The 17754-nt window shown below is 52.1% G+C and overlaps 1 protein-coding gene across 4 annotated transcripts in view; it reads right to left on the reverse strand.

The window, feature by feature from the left end:
- Positions 1-3: 3 nt before the first annotated feature.
- The window catches only part of Sympk (symplekin scaffold protein), a 30192-nt gene continuing 12441 nt past the window's right edge, over positions 4-17754 (reverse strand). For 3 of the 4 annotated variants that reach the window (XM_021169219.2, XM_085842099.1, XM_085842100.1), the window contains 19 exons: positions 17102-17341; positions 14968-15122; positions 14464-14614; positions 12189-12393; positions 11389-11539; positions 9572-9807; positions 9068-9149; positions 8820-8933; positions 7912-8059; positions 7115-7275; positions 6212-6320; positions 5830-5930; positions 5330-5420; positions 4581-4682; positions 2092-2279; positions 1170-1346; positions 974-1069; positions 342-701; positions 4-251 (listed from right to left, as the gene is read on the reverse strand). In XM_021169219.2, the coding sequence (XP_021024878.1) occupies positions 123-251; positions 342-701; positions 974-1069; positions 1170-1346; positions 2092-2279; positions 4581-4682; positions 5330-5420; positions 5830-5930; positions 6212-6320; positions 7115-7275; positions 7912-8059; positions 8820-8933; positions 9068-9149; positions 9572-9807; positions 11389-11539; positions 12189-12393; positions 14464-14614; positions 14968-15122; positions 17102-17341 (2996 nt within the window). In that variant the 3' untranslated portion in view covers positions 4-122. The remainder of the gene's footprint in view (positions 252-341; positions 702-973; positions 1070-1169; positions 1347-2091; positions 2280-4580; positions 4683-5329; positions 5421-5829; positions 5931-6211; positions 6321-7114; positions 7276-7911; positions 8060-8819; positions 8934-9067; positions 9150-9571; positions 9808-11388; positions 11540-12188; positions 12394-14463; positions 14615-14967; positions 15123-17101; positions 17342-17754) is intronic. The other variant, XM_021169220.3, reaches the window with a different exon arrangement.

Here is a 17754-nt window from a genome sequence, read left to right on the forward strand (position 1 = left end):
TCCTCAGGATTTCTAACCTGGCGCAGCAGCTACGCCCTCAGCGCCACCTCTTTATTTGTGTTAAGGCAAAGCTCCAGGAGGCCCCGTCCCGCCCCTCCCCTCCCCCCAAACTCCCGCAGCTGTCAGCTGTTCCCCTTGCTCTCGGGTTCCCTGGTTTCTGGGCTGGAGGTCTTCAAGGCTTCTTCCACAGCATGGCTGAGGTTCTGGGGGCTCCGCTCATCCTTGGAGCTGGACCCGACTGCTGCTGCCTCCTGGTGGCGGGAGAGGGCAAGAAGCACTGGGTCAAGAGCTAGTTACCCACTCAGATCCATTCCCAGGGCTCTGCTGCAATCTGTTCCTACCTTAGGCAGGGGCCCCTCGAGACTAGAGTCCAGGAGTGTGGTTTCAGCCAGCCCCGAGTCGTCGTCCATGCTGATGAAGATGGCGGGGGTCTCGCATTCGGGACCCTCCTCCCGGTATTCCATGACCTCCTCAGCTGGGGTGGGACCAGCTCGGGCTGCTGCTGGCACCGAGGGCGTTGAGGACATAGAGGCAGCGGGCGCTCCGATGCCTGTGGGCTTCTGCTTCTGTTCCTCCTCCAGCTGCCGCTTCAGGGCCTTCTCCTGAGCCAATCGCAGGCCGATGAGGTCCTGAGGGGGCCGTGGGGCAGGGGCAGGGGCAGGGGCCGGGGCCAAAGCCAGAGCCAAGGGCTCCAGGTCATCCTGGGGTGGGAGAGGTACTCAGCTCAGGAAGGGTACACCTAACACACACCCGCATCCCACCCCCACCCACGCATCCGAGTAGAGAAAGCAGAGCACTCAGCGCTGCTGAAAGCAAAGAGCGCACGTCGCATAGACTTTCCATCCTGGTGCAAAGGTGTATGGGGTGGGCGGCCATTCTCCTTTACCAGGGACAAAATCTTGGGAGGCTGTGGGTTTAATGAGCAGACGTCTTGGGGTGAGAGGCACAGGTAGGTGGGCGTCATTGCGCTCACCTCTTCCAGGGGCCCTGAAGGTGCTTCCTTGACTTCGGGCTCCTGCTTTCCAGTGGCCTCCAGGATGGTCATGATGGAGTTGGGGATGTGTGCTTGCTAGGTGAAGGGAAAGGCACCTCTCAGAACCCCGTAACATAGAACCAAACCTTCCAGAGCTTTCCTGCTCACTTGGCTCTACTCTACCACACCCAGGTACCTGGTGGGGAGTGAAGGAGCGCACATGGGCCAATAGTGGCTCCCGGAGCTCAGGGCACTTGTCAAAGACTGCGCCAAGCTGCTGTGGAGGTAGCTGCAGGATGACCTGGAAACTCTGTGGCTTGGTGCGCTGGCAGCACTTGATGAAGCCCTCCCATACCTTGGGGTACTTCCATACCTGTGGGGCAGGAGGGGGCCGTTAGGCACAGGTCCAACCAGCCACCTCCTTCCTGAAGACACCGCCATGACCCAGGACCCATATGCTGTCACTTGAAATCTTACTCCAGGCTTCATACACCTGCCTACCCAGGAATTTGAGTTTCTCACAGCAAACTACCAGGACAAGATACAGGAAAGGGGCCCCGCCTCCAATCCCTAGGTTAGCACATCATCACATGCTAGGACAGCACCACTTCGTGCTTCACAGCTGCCATTAGCCACACTCAATAGGTTGGAGGATGGGACCTTAGTCACATGCGGCTTAGGGACAGCCTGTGCTCTGACTCCAGCTTTGGCATGGAGGACGGATTCAATTACCATTTCCAGTCTAAGAGTTGGTGCAGCAGGCTTGCAATCCCAGCACTCGGAGGACGCAGGCAAGAGGATCATTACAAATTTGAGTCATGGTTATTCTGGGCTACATAGCAAGACTCTTACCAAAACAACTCATTCCTAATTCTAGTCTTGTTAAAGACAGGATGCTTTCAGCTGAGCTGTGTGTCCTGCAGTGCCCAGGAGTGGGGTAAAGAGAGGCATACACACCTCTCACGTCCCCAACTGTTCTCAGTGTCACCCTGTAACCAGCTGGAGGGAGTGGTGAGGGCACACTGCAAGCAGTGCAGGTGCTCCGCTGATGGACCCTGCCTTCCAGGCCCCTGAGATCTGCCCCGCGGTGGCTGACTGCTGGGGCCAGGGCAGGTTACCTGTTTCATGATGAGCCGGGCCAGGATGTTCATGACGAAGCCCCCCAGGCGGGGGTACATGGTGAGGGACTGGATGACGGTCCGCATGAGCAGCATGGGCAGAGGACTTTGCTCCATCAGCTGCTGCATCACCACAGCTAGCACTTCCGATGTGTACACATTCCGCTCCGCAAAACACAGGTTGGTGGCTGTGAGGAGGCGGAGAGTGGCCTATCCTCTCTGCCTTGATGTCCCCCATTAAGTGGGAACCTCCCCCCCCAAGCTTCTCCATCTTTATCACAAAAGGCCCTTTATGAGGCTACTCAACAACTCTGCCCCTAGAAGACTGAGATAGGTGTATCCAACCCCAGGATAATGCACGGTGGACCAATCTGGAGGACATAGGCTCTCCTGGCAGAGTATGCTGCACACCCTGGGGCCGCCCTAACCTAAGAATGGCTATAACCCACTAAGGTGAGGGAGGAAGTGCTACCAGTACCCCTAGAATCCCCAGGAGAGGGAGGCAGGTCTGCCAGAGAGCTGACCAGTCACTGGGGTCTGATGGTGCAGAGCAGATACCATGAGGGACACTCATGACAGTAACAGGGAAGGGAGGGGTAAAGTGGGGCGAGGGCCAACCCAAGCCAAGTGTCCACAGGTTGTGGAAAGATGTCACACTGAAGAAAGCATGGAGCAGGCCTTGCTTGAGGTCTAGCTCCTGGGAGTGGGTGTCAGTATCAGGGTCAACTGGGCTGAGAGGCGATCCCAGGAGCTGCCTCTGAAGTCCTTCCCCAAACACCACTGGCCATGTGAGTGTGTCAATCAGGAAGTCTTTATTGAGCAAGAAGAAAGCCCACCTGCCCTCCCAATCCCTGAGAGGCCAATGCAGGGAAGGATGATCCTGTAAAGAGGAGGCCCAAAGGGAGAGGAGGGACCTTGCAGCAAACACATAGGCTGAAGGGCAGAGGAGAAAGGACTGGCAGAACTTGAGGTGCCTGTTGCTGTGGAGGCGTGTTCCACTGCTGCTCACATGGGCCTGACACCAGTTTCTGTCTACCCAGCCTCTTGTGTTTCCCACTCAGACTCTTCCAAAAGGTCAGCCCGTCCTCCACCCCAGAGGCTGCATGAGGCCAAGTCGGTTCCCTCCCTCACTTGGAAACCTCTGCTCAGCCCTAGATCTGACAGGCTCATGTCTGTTGGGTCTGCTCGCTGAAGGTTATCCCACTTGAGAAAGCCCTTCCTGAGTCAGCTGTCAGTGTCCCAGTATGTCCCCAGCACTGTGTTGGGGCCCAGGGAGGCCAGGGCTTCTCACCTGATGGGACAAGGGAGATGTGGTGAGAGCTGTGGGGTACCTAGGAAGCCTAGAGGCTGTGAACTGACAAGAAATCCCAAAGAAACTGCCAGACTGTGCAAGGTAGAAGCCTGTCTTCAGCCATCTGCGTGACTTTTGACAGGGCCCTTCTCTCTTTGTGACTAGATTTCTATTCTGGATCCAAGATGGCTGTGTTTCCAAATCCCTTCAAATTATGTATAAACTGCCCTTGGGAATAGGCTGCTATAGAGTCAAGGTTATTTTCATTGCATTTAAGGACCAAGAAGCAAGTGTGTGGATAGAGATAGAACACTTACCTAGCACATGGGAGGCTGCTCTAGGTTCATTCCCAGCATGGTAAAAAGTGTGTGTGTGTGTGTGTGTGTGTGTGTGTGTGTGTGTGTGTAGCCCACAATTCCAGCTTATACCCCTCCCCTTTCCCTGCAGCCTCCTCTGCCTGTCTTCACAAGCCCGCTATCAGGGCTGCTGAGGAAGGCTAGGGAAGTGGTCCCTGAAGAAGCCACTTCAGGCAGAACAAGGAAGGTAGGGACAGAGAAGAAGCTACCCTAAAGTCAGCAGAGAGGTTAAATGACAGGATGACAGGCAGGGCCCTCCTGGGACAGAGCTGATTCTGGCCCAAGTCTCTAGAGGAGGAAAGAAAGAGGGAAATGATGGTTTCCTCCCAGGGGAGGCTCGTGAGCAGAGCCCTTCTTGGTTTGGCTCTAGTTTGGCTCAGACTGTGTGACCCTGGCAACTGATTTAGCTTCTGTGAATTTTGTGCCCTATCTAGAGCATACTTACCAGGAGATGTGGGTGGCAGGGTTTGTGGCATGAAGGGAGAGCCTGGCTGGGAGGGGATGCCTGGGCAGAGGAAGCCTGCCAGAGCATCACCAAGCCCCAACTACGGACGTCTCTGACGCCTCAGCTCAGGCCTGCCATCTGCTCGTCTGCAGAAGCCCTGTGCCTCCGTGGGCCCTGCTTCCTGAGTTCCTCGGGGTAGGTAGGAAGAGGGATGTCCTGTACTCCCAAGGACTACCTGGTGCCCAGGCAGGCACATGTGTGTATGTGTTATGGGTGGAGACCGGGAAGGGACAGGTCAGGCGTCAGGCCATAGGCTTTGATGCAGTAGAACCATGTGGGTGACTGAGGCCCTGCCTGTCTGTGGGAGCTGGGTCCTGGGGAAACAGGGGTGCCTCACCTTTGATGATGGACTTCATGTCACACTTCACAGAGTCAATATTGTGCAATGCAATCAGCAGCTCTCCTGGATTCAGGGGGGACAGGGCCGAGTTCCCCTCACCTGAAATGAGTGGCAATAGGGGGAAAGGAGACAGGACAGGGGCCTCAGCAAAGAGCTGGGTCTCAGGCCAGCTCTGGGTAAATACAAATGAGGTACCCTCTTGCTTCTTGGGCTGGGGACAGGAGACTGAATGAAGTGGTTGCAAGTCTTCACCACCTTTTTAGAGCTTCCTTGCTGTGGCCCCTCTGTCCCCTCAGTGCACTGGGCTGTGCACCCAAAAGGCAGGGAAGGCCCACCAGCCTAGGACTAACTCTACATAAGCACATGAACTTGGTAGCTACAAGCTGGGTTAGGACAGGGCAGGGCAGGGCAGGGCCAGGCCAGGGTCTCACTGAACAATAAAGTGGCTTGAACTTTGTGCTGTGTTGGGACAGAGTAGAAAAAAAGGCATTTAGCAGAGGTGGCCTCCTGCTGTAGGAGGGGAGACCCAATGTGCCATGAAGCCACATTCCCTGCTATTATGTCCGTATGTGACCACAGGGACCAGGGATGAGGAAGTCATATACATCTCTGGCTATTTTTCCACCTCAAATACTTTTCTTTGTTTCTCACCATGGTGGACAACAGAGACTCTGGTCTCTAAGGCCGTTCCCATGAGAGCCCCAGTGCAGCTGGGAGGTAAGTTGGAGAGGAGGGAGGGCACCTACCGTGCTGGGTGCCTAGCAGGCGGTTGAAGACTTCCTTCACCACAATGGGGTTGAGTTTGATGAGCTTGGGCAGCGCCTGGATCACCTCTTTCTAAGGGAGTGGGGGACGAGAGTGATGATGGGCTAGGTGGCCCCACATCCACCCACTTCACAGCGGACTCTAAGTGTCATGACACTTAGTCCCCCTCTCCCCAAAGCTGTTGGCTACTTCTGGTGGATAGTGTCATCCCATTCACACCCACATGGGGATGAACCATCCTTGGCTCCAAAATTTACCAGGGACATAAGCTGGGGTGTTACCCATAGGACAGGAACTATAGTATGTGTGTGTGTGTATGTATATAATACACACACACACAGAGCCACACCCCACTGTGACACTTGAACAGTGACTGAGGAGGCTGAGATGGGTCTGGGGACCTACTCCAAAACTAGGTGTGCAATTCCAGCCCATTTGCCATGAAGTGGGCTGACCACCTGTCCCTCTCCTCCTTCCCTACCTTCTCCAACCCATTGAGCACGGGGATGAGGAAGCGCACATCAGGCAGCCGTTTGTGGTACAGGTCTCGGACCCGCTTCACCAGTTCTGGGGATGGTGGCACTTTAGGGAAGACAGAGAAAAGCTGAGTTGAGATGACAGGGAGGGCAGGGGAGATAAGCACCGATTAGGGGACAGAGTTAAGTTTGTGGGAGGGGCAGGACAGTCCTAAAGCAGAATCCCCAGCCTCTCCTTCCCTAAATGGAGCTCATAGATTTTCACTACAGAGTGAGGCCCAAGGACAGAAGAACTCGAGGGGCACAGGCACTAGAGACACAGCAGCTCTAGCCCCTACAGGGCAAGAGCAGGTGGGATAGATGGTAGAAGGCAGGGCCCCCAGGTACCTTTGTCGGTGAGGCTGTGCAGGCAGCGGGTGACCAGCGTCTCTGCCCCCTTGGGACAGTTTTCTACCAGCAGCAGCAGCTCTGGAGAGTTCATGCCCATCCCTCGGATCTAGATGCAGAGGTGAGCAAGACCAGCTTAGGATGAGGATTTCAAGAGGCTGCAGAAGTTGGGGTGGTTAAGGTTACTGGGCTCCCGGTCTCTCCTACTGTCAGCCTAGAGCCTTGATATGCCCTACCATCTCACACCTCCCATGCCCAGCCTCCTGCAACCACTGTCACTCCGTTGTGGCTGAGGGCACAGGCACGTGCTTCCGTGAACAGGAAGCATGCTGGCTGCTGCCCTTGGCATCTCCATCTGTGGAGCCGAGGCACTGCTGAGTGAGCGAACTTGCCTAGCACTTCTCATCCCAGGAAGAACCCGACCCTGCCCTTCTCCAGGTGTACTGAAAATTTCCACAATAAAGATGTCACAAGGGCAGGAGGACTCTAATGAGATCCGCTCAAAAACAAAGCAAAGTTGGGGACAGAACTGACATGTCAAACTCAGAGTTCTAAACCCAGAAGCAAACAGGGCACCCATCTGAACGGCATCTCAGGCGGTGACCCTGTGGCTCAGGACCTTTGGTAACAGCATGAGGACAGTCCAGCAGAAATCAAAACAGAAGCTCAGATGCTAATGTGGCCACTGCCTGAGGGAGTGGGCTGCACCCCCACATGTCAGGGCAGCGAGATCAACAGCAGAACATGAAGCTAGGTGTGTCCACTTCACGTTCTGTACCTGAGCAGCCCTATGCCTCCTTACATGTTGAAGAATATAAGGACCACCCACAGGCTAAAGCCATGAATCCAGAGGAACAGCTAAAATTGGGAATCATTTTTGCCCAAGTGGGCCAGGAGCCTCACCGGCTGCTCAATGACCCTCAGCACTGTCCGCTTGATGTCAGCGATGGCTTCAGTGTACACGGCTGCCAGCTCATGGATCAGCTTGTGGTTCTGAGGCAGGAGAGCCAGATACAGATACAAACACTGCTTCACTGTTTCCTCTGTCCAGGGTGCGGCCACCTCTGACAGGACAGGACAGGATGGAGCCATGTATCAACAGAAGCCTCTATTCCCTTCCCAAAGCCCTATCCCCAGTGTCTGTGCTTCTCAGTGAAGTCAGTGGGAAGAAGAGAGTAGGTGCAGTCAGGGTAGGACGTCCTCCCGCCACCAAGCCCTAAGGAAGCTAGGTCATTCTACTGTGCGAAGCTAACCCTGCATCCTCCGAGTCCTGTCACGACTGACTACAGCCTCAACATAAACAATGGCTATCTGTCAGGCACAAGGGCCAGCCCAGCTACCTGTAGTCCTGCTACCCTCCATGCCAGTCCCTATATACTTCAGCAGAAAGACCCTCACTGCTGACCCTTGGTGCCACCATATCTCCACTACAGGGAAACACCTCTGTTCACATCCTCCCTGGACCTCACACCTCTCTTGGGAGGGGCTTTCATCATCCCTGCTGAACCTTCTGTCTGTTTGGCAGGATCTGGGACTATGCTAAGGGACTTGGCCTGAGATGGCCCTGGAACCCACAGGTTGCTCTCCTGGTGCTCTAGTTTCCTACCCCTGCAGTCCCTTGTCTGTCACCCGGCAGCTATTCTAGTAGAGTGGCTGGAGTGGGTGGGGCTCGACACAGATCAGATGAACCTGCATCAAACCTGTGTCCTTGTCGGCTCCAAACAGCACTGAGGGTGGGTTGGGGTGGACCAGGAGCTGCAGGTAGTTGAGGGCAAATTTCTCCACATATTCTCGAAGCTGCTCCTTCTCATACATTCGCTTAATGAAGAGCAAGGCCTGGGAGCGCACCTGAGGGCAGGCAGGATGGGTGAGAAGGAAGTGGGCAATGGGATCATGATAACGGAGGGGCTGCTGGGGAGAAGCTCAGCCTGAGGCCCAGGACAGCAGCGCCCTGTATCCCAAGCTGCGGCTGCTGCACTTCTCAATCCCATCTTGCTACTCCCTCCTTGCTTGCTCCTCATTCCTCAAGAGTGACTTTCCCTGCCAAGTGGCCTTGGCTTTGGAACTTGGCAAGACAGGCAGCCCAGTGCCTGGAAGACATGTCACTGGCCAAGCTTCATTTCACTCAGACACCATCTGCTGGGAGCCACAGGGGCAGAGTCTGGTCTGAAACACGAGTTTGTACCAAATGACAGCACAGGGCCAGGGCCAGAGGTGCTGTGCTAATGGTACGATGACTGAACCTGAGCCACCAGGAGGCTGGTGACAGGGTACAGTAGGGACAGGTCTCACCTAGAACACAGCTACTGTATGTTACAGTAACACACATCTCCTCCTCCAGGAAGCTTCTTGAACCCCATCCCTAGTCGACTCAGTGCCCTACCTGGCCACTGCATACTGTGACATTACCTCGCCTGTGGTCACATGGGCTCCTCTACTAGCTGCTGCCCAGGTTACAGGTCAGCAACATGAGTGAGAACAGAGGAAGTGGGCATGGCATCCTCTGACAGCATATATACACACTTTGTCACACCATGGCAAATGAAATGAAAACAAGAGTTTGAAGAAAAAGGAAAGCCAAGCTGGCCAGCTACAGACACAAGCTCACCCTGTCCTTCTCGTGAGAGCTGAGGTCAAGAAGAACATGCAGATACTGGAACTGGCGAGAAGGGCGCTTGAAGATCAGGTCTCCAAGTGTCGACATACCCAGGTAGGCACGACTCTGCAGAGGGGGGGCGATGCTCAGGCTGCTGTGCCATCTTACTCTTGTCCTGCTCCCTCTCTCAAACCATGTCCCCAGGACCTTTATGCCACATCTGCCTCCATGTCTAGATGACAGAGCAGCAGCCAGCTCACCTCATCCTCACAGTACTTCCGTATCACCTCCAAGGCACTCTCAGTGATCAGTGGGGCCTCCAAAACCACCTTGGTAAAGATCCTGCCCAAGAAAGACCAGGTCTTGCAAGGCAGCCACATGTTGTGGCCCCAAGCTCACACCAGCTTCCCTGACCCTGGGGCCCAGCTTTAGACAGATTAGAGTCTGGTGCCTGAAAGCTGCTGACTGGCAGACAGAGCGCAGGTGCGCCCTCTCTGACACTCTCTTCCTTTTGCTAGAGCAGGGATGCAACTAAGGGCTCCATGCCAGGGTGGTGCTCACCACTGAGCCACTGTCCCATCCCTGGGGACTCTCAGTACACATGGGAATAAGAAGCCCAGAGGGTGACAGGTCACTCAGAGCATTAGCAGAGTCTGCACACAGTTCACAGAGAGGGACATGGAGAGGGCAAGCTTGGGTGGCACCAAGGAGAAAAGAGAAATGAGACACAGAAGGGGACATCGGGCTTATGGCCAACCCCTTACCCATCTTTCTGGTCTGGTTTCTCTTGTAGTCCAGAGAGCAGGCAGATGAGGCAGTCCTCATATTTGTCCAGAGTGCCTGAGGCCCCGGCTGCCAGGTAGGCATTATATTCCTGGTAGAGCCAGGCAAAAGCCAGGTCCAGACGGGCCCGGACATCTTCCAGGATAAAGGACAGCACCTCTGCCTTGAATCCAGAGTCGAACTGTGTTACGAGGCTGGCCAGGATCTTGATGCGCACCTAGAAGTAAGAAGGTGAACACGTGTGGCAGTGTGGCTGGCCACTGGGGTAGACTTCAATCGTGCCTTGCACTCCTGCAGCCAGGGTCAGGAATGCCCAGTGCAAACACCATACAAATTGGGTACAGTGGCTAACATCTATAATCCCAGTACCCAGAGCACTCAAGTTGAAGGCCAGCCTGGTGAGACATTCTCTCAAAACAACCAAATCAATCAATGAATCATCAGTCAACCAACCAATCAAGGGAGGCAGCATGAAGAAGCATAAGCATAGCAGTCTCACATCATGTGTCAGTGGACAAAGAAGAAACAAAAAATCAGTATCAGCAAGCCACCCCAGGCTCCTAGGTAAGGAGGCAGTAAGTAACCAGGCACTTCACTGCATAGGGAAAGGCTCGAGAAGACTCTCTTTTGCCACCTGTAGGCATGAAGAGAATGTGATGAAAACCAAGAGAGAAAGACTACACGGTATCTTTAACACCCAGAACATTCTTGTGGAACTGGACATAAAACCCAGGCCCTACTCATGCTGGTACAGAGACTACAGTGTCCACACACAACAACAAGTAAATGTTTAAAATGTAATAAAAAGCTTGGAATGAGCCGGGCGTGGTGGCGCATGCCTTTAATCCCAGCACTTGGGAGGCAGAGGCAGGCGGATTTCTGAGTTCGAGGCCGGCCTGGTCTACAAAGTGAGTTCCAGGACAGCCAGGGCTATACAGAGAAACCCTGTCTCGAAAAACCAAAAAAAAAAAAAAAAAAAAGCTTGGAATGACAGCACATGCCTTTAGTCCTAGCACTTGGGAGGCAGAAGTAGGCAGATCTGAGTTCAAGGTCAGACTGGTCTACAGAGTGAGTCCTAAGACTGTTAAGGCTACACAGAAAAGCTCTGCTTCAAAGAACCAGCACAACAAAACAAAACATCAGAAAATAAAGGTTGGAGAGACGGCTCAGTGGTTAAGATCACTTCAGTTTGGTTTCTAACACCCACATGGTGGCTCACATTCCCTGTAACTTCAGTAGGGGACCTGACATCCTCTTCCGGCCTCTCTGCATACACACAGTGCACATAAACTCATGCAGGCCACACACATATACATAAATTAATCAAATAGACACATTTAAAAAAATAAAGCAGGGCTGGAGAGATGGCTCAGCAGTTAAGATCACAGACTGCTCTTTCAGAGTTCAATTCCCAGCCACCACATGGTGGCTCACAACCATCTGTAATAGAATCTGATGCCCTCTTCTGGTGTGTCTGAAGACAGCTACAGTGTACTCATATATGAGTAATAAATAATGTAACAAATTAAATAAATATAATTAATAAATAAATCTTTAAAAATAAAATAAAATAAAGCAAATAAAATAAAGCAAAATAAAATAAAGCAAAACCCTTGAAGGCAGGGATATCTGAAATCAGAGCCGCCCTCAGTACAATCCTGTCTGTGTAGGTCCTACTGCCTAGAAGGCCGTAGCTCTGATTTTGCAGTGGGTGGAGTCAAGCCTGGAGGAGCTCGGAGCAGCTGAGCTAAGGGCTAGTACCACAGGAACTTTTCCCTAGGCTGAGTGAGGAGCATACCTGGGCTGCCCCACTGCAGGCTACAGCCTTCTCAGCCCTCAGGATCCGCTTCACAGCTCCTAGCTTCATGGCTTCCACCTGGGCATCTGTCAGGGGCTTCAGCACATCGCTCAGACGGAAGATCTTCTTGCGCCCACCTGCACCTGCCAGCCTACATGAGGGCAGGGACAAGGAAGGCATGTTTTCGACAGCCCAGTCAGCCTGGTGGTTCCCGCTCTGGAACTGGGACACGGAGACACACAGCCCCCTCCACACCTCTGAACTCCGAGAGAGGCTCAGTGGGCTGGGAGATCAGACTCAGGAAGAAATTGTGATTATTTCTGCCATGGAGTGTGTCTCCCTGTGAGAACAGGCCAGGACCAGAAGGGGCTCAGGTAGAGAAGAGTAAGCAGAAAGATCCTGAACAGGGCTTGTAGTATATGGGCTGCAGACGGAATGGGGAGCAGAGCAAGAGACAGAAAGGAAGCAAGTAACATTCAAGTGACGCTCAGATGTTAACCCCATCTGATTTCATGATAAAAGTGATGGGGAAATGAAGATGGTAATGCTAACTAAACAGGAGCCCCTACTGCACGTCAGGAAGCTGACTAACTGCCTCACTGCCACTATGGCTGTGCCTCCCGATTCTCTTAGTGTCTCTACCACCATTCTCCGAAGTTAGGACAGAAAAAGGTGTGGCTGCAGAAAGCCATCAAAGCTTGGTGGTTCCTGCACTGACTTTGAGGCAGAGGAAAAGCTGGTCCAGCCCTCAGCCTGCCTTACATTCACAGGGCCCACATGCCAGCTACAAGAGGACTCACCGTGGCTGCGTGACAGGGATGATGGGTTCTGGCCTCCTCTTGGCCTGGGGTACCTCCTCCTCCAAGGGAGACATGGTGCTCTGAGAGCCTACCACAGAGATGGCCTGGCCCTGCACCGACAGGCGCCGCTTGATCAGGACGCTCTCTGGCTTTACCACCTTCTCCTCCTTGGGCTCCTCCTTGCACTGTTTCGTCTGTTCCACACCTGAATGGAGGCAGTCACAGGGCCCACCATATCAGCACCATCACCTGACCCCAGGCTCTGCTGTACACGCACAGCACCTACTGCACTATGTAGCCCACCTAACAAATGATCCACGGATGGAGCCAAACTACTTCATTCCAGAGGCACAGCCGTTGTCACAGCCTCAAGGTATGTATCACAGGCAGGTTCTCTTAATGTCTGTGTGGCATGCATGAGTGTGCTTGTGCGGTGTGTGTGCTGGTGTGCTAGACTACATACACACATGGAAGGCAGACTTGTATCTTCACTTCTCTATTTATTTGTTTGTTTATTTTTTCTTTTGAGGCAGGGTTTCTCTGTGTAGACCAGGCTGGCCTTGAACACAGAAATCCGACTGCCTCTGCCTCCTAAAGTGCGCCACCACTGCAGGGCTCACTTTATTTATTTATTTATTTATTTTTAAAGATTTATTTATTGATTATATGTAAGTACACTGTAGCTGTCTTCAGACACTCCAGAAGAGGGAGCCAGATCTCGTTACAGATGGTTATGAGCCACCATGTGGTTGCTGGGATTTGAACTCTGGACCTTCGGAAGAGCAGTCGGGTGCTCTTACCCACTGAGCCATCTCACCAGCCCTCACTTTATTTTTTAATGAGACAAGAGTATCACTGGGTAACCCTGGTTGGCCTGGACTCGATGTGTGTGCTCCCACCCTGCCCTGTTTTCTTTTTTTACATTTTATTTATGTGTTGTGCGTGTATGTGTGTACAGAGGTCAGAGGCCCCTTTTGTGGAGTTGGTTCTTTCTAATGGGTCCCAGGGACTAAAAACTCAGGTCTTTGGGAGAGGCAGCAAGTACCTTTACCAGCTGAGGGCCATTTAGCCAGACCCACATTACTTTCTAAAACAGATTATCCATGGAACCCAGAGCTGGCTGTTTCAGCAAGACTGGTTGACCAGGAAAATCCCCAGAACCTACACGTGCCTGCCCTATCCAATGCTGTGGTTACAGGTGCACATCACCTTGGCTTCTCTATGGACATTACAGACTGGAACACACGTCCTCATGGTTACATCTTATTTATCTGTATGGGGATACACATGCATATGCCAGGGCGCATGTGTGCAGTTTTCTCCTTCCAGGGATCACACTTTGGGTTTGACAGCAAACACGTTCACCCCTGAGCTGTCTCACTGGCCCATTTGAGGTTTGCAGGTCAGGGTCTCATGCACCGCAGGCTGTCCTCAAACTCATTATGCATCCAAGGATGACCCTGACCCTCTGACTTCCTACCGCTGCCTCCTGGGATGACAGGCGTATGCCACTGAGGCATGCTAATTATAAACAGTCTTTAGCAGCAGAGGGCATGTGACTTGACAACAGGCTCAGGGGAAAACCTGAGTGCATCAAAGACCCATACGTAGCCACTGCTCAGAGCAGCTATGTCTGAACCAGGGCTGGCAAAATGGCTCAGTGGATAAAGGAGCCTGAGTTCAAGCTTTGGGACCCACACCAAGGTGGAAGGAGAGAGCAAGCCTTGTGAAGCTCACAGCCATGTTGGCACTGCAGTTGTGCATGCGCCACTCACGGGTCATAGTTATACTTCAAGACCATGCGGTGCTGAGAGCAGCTCACACCTGTAATCGCAGCACTCATGAGGCTAGGCCAGCACAGGCTGTAGAGCAAGACCCTGTCTTATGGAAGACCAAAGCCTGGGCTTGAGAGATGGCTCAGTGATGAAGGGCATGTGCTGCTCTTGCAGAGGGCTTGAGCTACATTCCCAGCACCCACAACCTCTTGTAATTCTTCCATCTGCAAGGAAACTGACACCCTCTCTTTATGTGACAAAACGTTCTGATGAAAGAGGGACAGACTCCAAAGCTCAAAGGCTCAGAAACGTGATACAAGTCAGCCCGGACTCAAGGTAAGGTCAGTTGAATTTCAAAGCCCAGGACCTGAAGACACCAAGTACTCTGCATAATGACAAACCCAAGACAGGTGACACCTTAGATGGCACATGACCATCTCCACAGCTTTCCCAGTAAGTAGTTTGCCACCACAGCATGGCCCAGTTCAGCACAAACTCACCAGGACCCAGTCCCGCAGCTGTCATCTGTGTGGCCATGAGTCGAGCCAGGTGCTTGATCTGGGCTTCAGTGCCTGCTGACTCCACAGGGGTGTAGATGGCTTGGAAGGAGGCAGGCATGGTCTCAGGCAGGTACACCATGCTGATGAGGACCTGTGGATGCCCAGGAAGGAGAACCTTAGCTAGCTCATCCTTACAATAGCACAGGAGATGCAGCAGAAACTGAGGTCGGGGCTGGGGCTGCTCTTCTTGCTCTAGCTTTCTAGGGAGCCAATGACTGTCACACTGTCACCTGGGAGAGTCCCCAGCCCCAAGAACAAAGTAAGTGTATGGGAAGTGGCATATTGAGAATAAATAGCCTCTAGAAGGATGGTGATCGAGAAAAGGTGCATCTAAGGGTAGGAGGGAACCCCTGGCTGATGCTACAGAGGCAGCCATAGTGTAGGGTAGGCAGAGAAAACACTGGGATCAGGCCTCCGGTCCCTGGATGACTTCACCCTCCTCACCAGATTGGCCACATTGTCAGGTGTCAGCAGAGGCTGCAAGAACTCAGCAGTGATGTCCGTGTCTGACTGGCCTGAGATCTGGGCTGAAGCCTTTGACGTCCCTGATGGGCCAGGCTCCAAGTCTTTGTCCTCATCGTCTTCTCCCAAGTTGGGCTCTGAGAGGGGAGGGGAATCAGAGGCTGGCTCCCAGCCTGCAGCAGGACCTGTGCTCAGGAAGCTCTAGCAAGTCACTGCAAGGAGCAGCCACATAGCAGCCAAGGACCTAGGTTGAAAAGTGCCACAGGTCTCCAGGCAGCAACAACTCTTTCCCGTTCTCAGTTCTCACTAGGGACATGGCAAAAATTCAAAAACCTCTCACTGATCCCATTAGGTTCCAGGACAATGATATCATCGATACATCCCATACTGAAGATTGGTGGAACGCAGAGGCTCGCACTCATCAGGCAGGTGCCCCAGTGGGAGACAGTTCTGCTGTTACTGCAGGAGGCAGAGGCAGGCAGATCTCTGTGAGTCTGAGGCCAGCCTGGTCTACAGAATGAATCACAGGACAGCCAGGGCTACATAGAATCTTAAAAAAACAAAAAAAGTATTTAAAAATAAACAGGGCTGGAGGATGGCTCAGAGGTTAAGAGCACTAGCTGTTCTTCCAGAGGTCCTGAGTTTAATTCCCAGCAACCACATGGTGGCTCACAACCATCTGTAATGGGATCTGATGCCCTGTTCTGGTGTGTCTGAAGACAGCTACAGTGTACTTATACACATGAAATAAATAATTCTTAGAAAAAATAAAATCTTTTAAAAAAGAAAATTGATTTTAGACCAACTCCAAACACAGAAATCCTTTAGGGAGATGTCCCTTTGAGTGCTCTATGGTTAGATGTGTAGAGTCGTCCTACAGCAGGGACACATTACAGAGCGCTTAGCCTCCATTACAAAGAGCTGGGACAGGGGTAGATTTAGATTAGCCTTTAAAAAAAAATACCCAAATAGTAGTTCACAACCATCTGCAATTCCAGTTCCAGGGGATTCAATGCCCTTTTGTGTCTTCTAAAGATACCAAGTATACATGTGATAAACATACATATGTATGCAGGCAGAATATCACTCATAAAATAAAATGAATCTAAAGAAAAAATTAAAATAAAAAGATGTAGGGTTAGTGACATATTTCAGTAGGGAAAGGTACTTTCTGCACAAACCTGAAACCTCAAAAACAAAACAACCCGCCCAAGAATTTCAGAAATGGGGTGTATGTGAGTGCGTGTGTGTGTGTGTGTGTGTGTGTATATACATATATGTACACACACACACATATATATGCACACACACATATATATCTATATCACACACGCACATATAATTTCATTTATTCTATGAGTGGTCTGCTGCACCTATATCTACATGACAGAAGAGGGCATCAGATCCCATTACAGATGGTTGTGAGCCACCATGTGGTTGTTGGGAACTGAACTCAGGACCTCTGGAAGAGCAGCCAGTGCTCTTAACCCTGAGCCATCTCACTAGTCCCCAGAAATGTTCTATAAACAAACACAGATGACATTTTAAAAGCCTATTGGTACTTAGGCAGCTATGGCCCATACTACTGTTAAATACCACAGAAGTCACTTCAAAGCTGGGGTGGTGACACACGCCTGCCATCCCCACACTGGGAGGCTGAACTAAGGCTGTGACTATGTCTCCACAAAAACCAAAAATGGTAAGAATTACAAAGTTAAAAAAGAAAAATCCAATTTTACATATATACGTACATGTACACGCACACGCACACACACACACTGAGTAAAGGATAAGTGCCTTCTACACATGTGTATAACAGAAATGAAACCTTGAAAGGCAGGACACACTCAGCCATCACTCATTCCTTTCTTTAAGGTTTAGATAAATCCTAATTGGCTACACACACCTCCCAGCAGTCCAGAGGTGGAGGCAGAAAGACCAAGGTCATTTGCTCCTAGACTATTCTCAAGCATTTACTAACTGTATTATATACCACAGTTATTTTACTTAACCATGCTTACTGAAGCACACTGTAATGTATATTAAAGCAACGTGACAGAGACAGTTTAAGAAAGCCACTAGCTACCACAAGCCCAGGCCTTATGCCCCAGCTCACCCAGCTTCATCTTCTTGAGCGTGGAATCTGTATCGTCCCGGGGCCGCTTGCGGGAGTCCTTGCTGCTAGGCATGTTTCGGGCGATCTCAGCCTGGGGCGTGCCCAGATCCACCAGCAGGGTGGTGATCTGGGCCTGGAACTCCAAGGAGGCAGGGTGCTTCAGCACGCTCAGCAAGTGCAGCTTAAGGTTCTTCCGCACACTGCTCACCTGGGACTTGGCCAGCGTTGGGGGCAGGTTGGCTGTGAGGACAGAGGCAGGAGCTCAGGGCTGTGGACAGTTCTCAATACTCAGCCCCAAATTTGGGTGGGGTGTTTGCTGACATACCCTGGGAAGTTCCTAGGCTCCCAGAAGAACTCACAGGACTTGTAGCCTTCCTCCTCTCAAGCTAAGATTAAAATCCCAAGAGACCTCTACCACATTAGTCCTTTTAGGTGCAAGAAAACCTAAATGTTATTTCTCTGCACACCACACCTCAGGTCTCAGATCAGCAGTTATGTGCTAACCCTGGAGAGAGAGCTGTAACTGCTACCTTTTCCACAAGCCGCTCAACTGCTGCCACAGCTCAGCCCAATCCTCCTGCCACTGACATGACCAGCCCAGTCTCAGTGACCTCGGTGAACAAGCTGTCCCTGCCCCACATGGAAAGAGGCCT

This window comes from Mus caroli, unplaced genomic scaffold (genome assembly GCF_978045245.1).
Source record: "Mus caroli unplaced genomic scaffold, Mus_caroli_1 scaffold_8, whole genome shotgun sequence".
Classification (NCBI taxonomy): domain Eukaryota; kingdom Metazoa; phylum Chordata; class Mammalia; order Rodentia; family Muridae; genus Mus; species Mus caroli.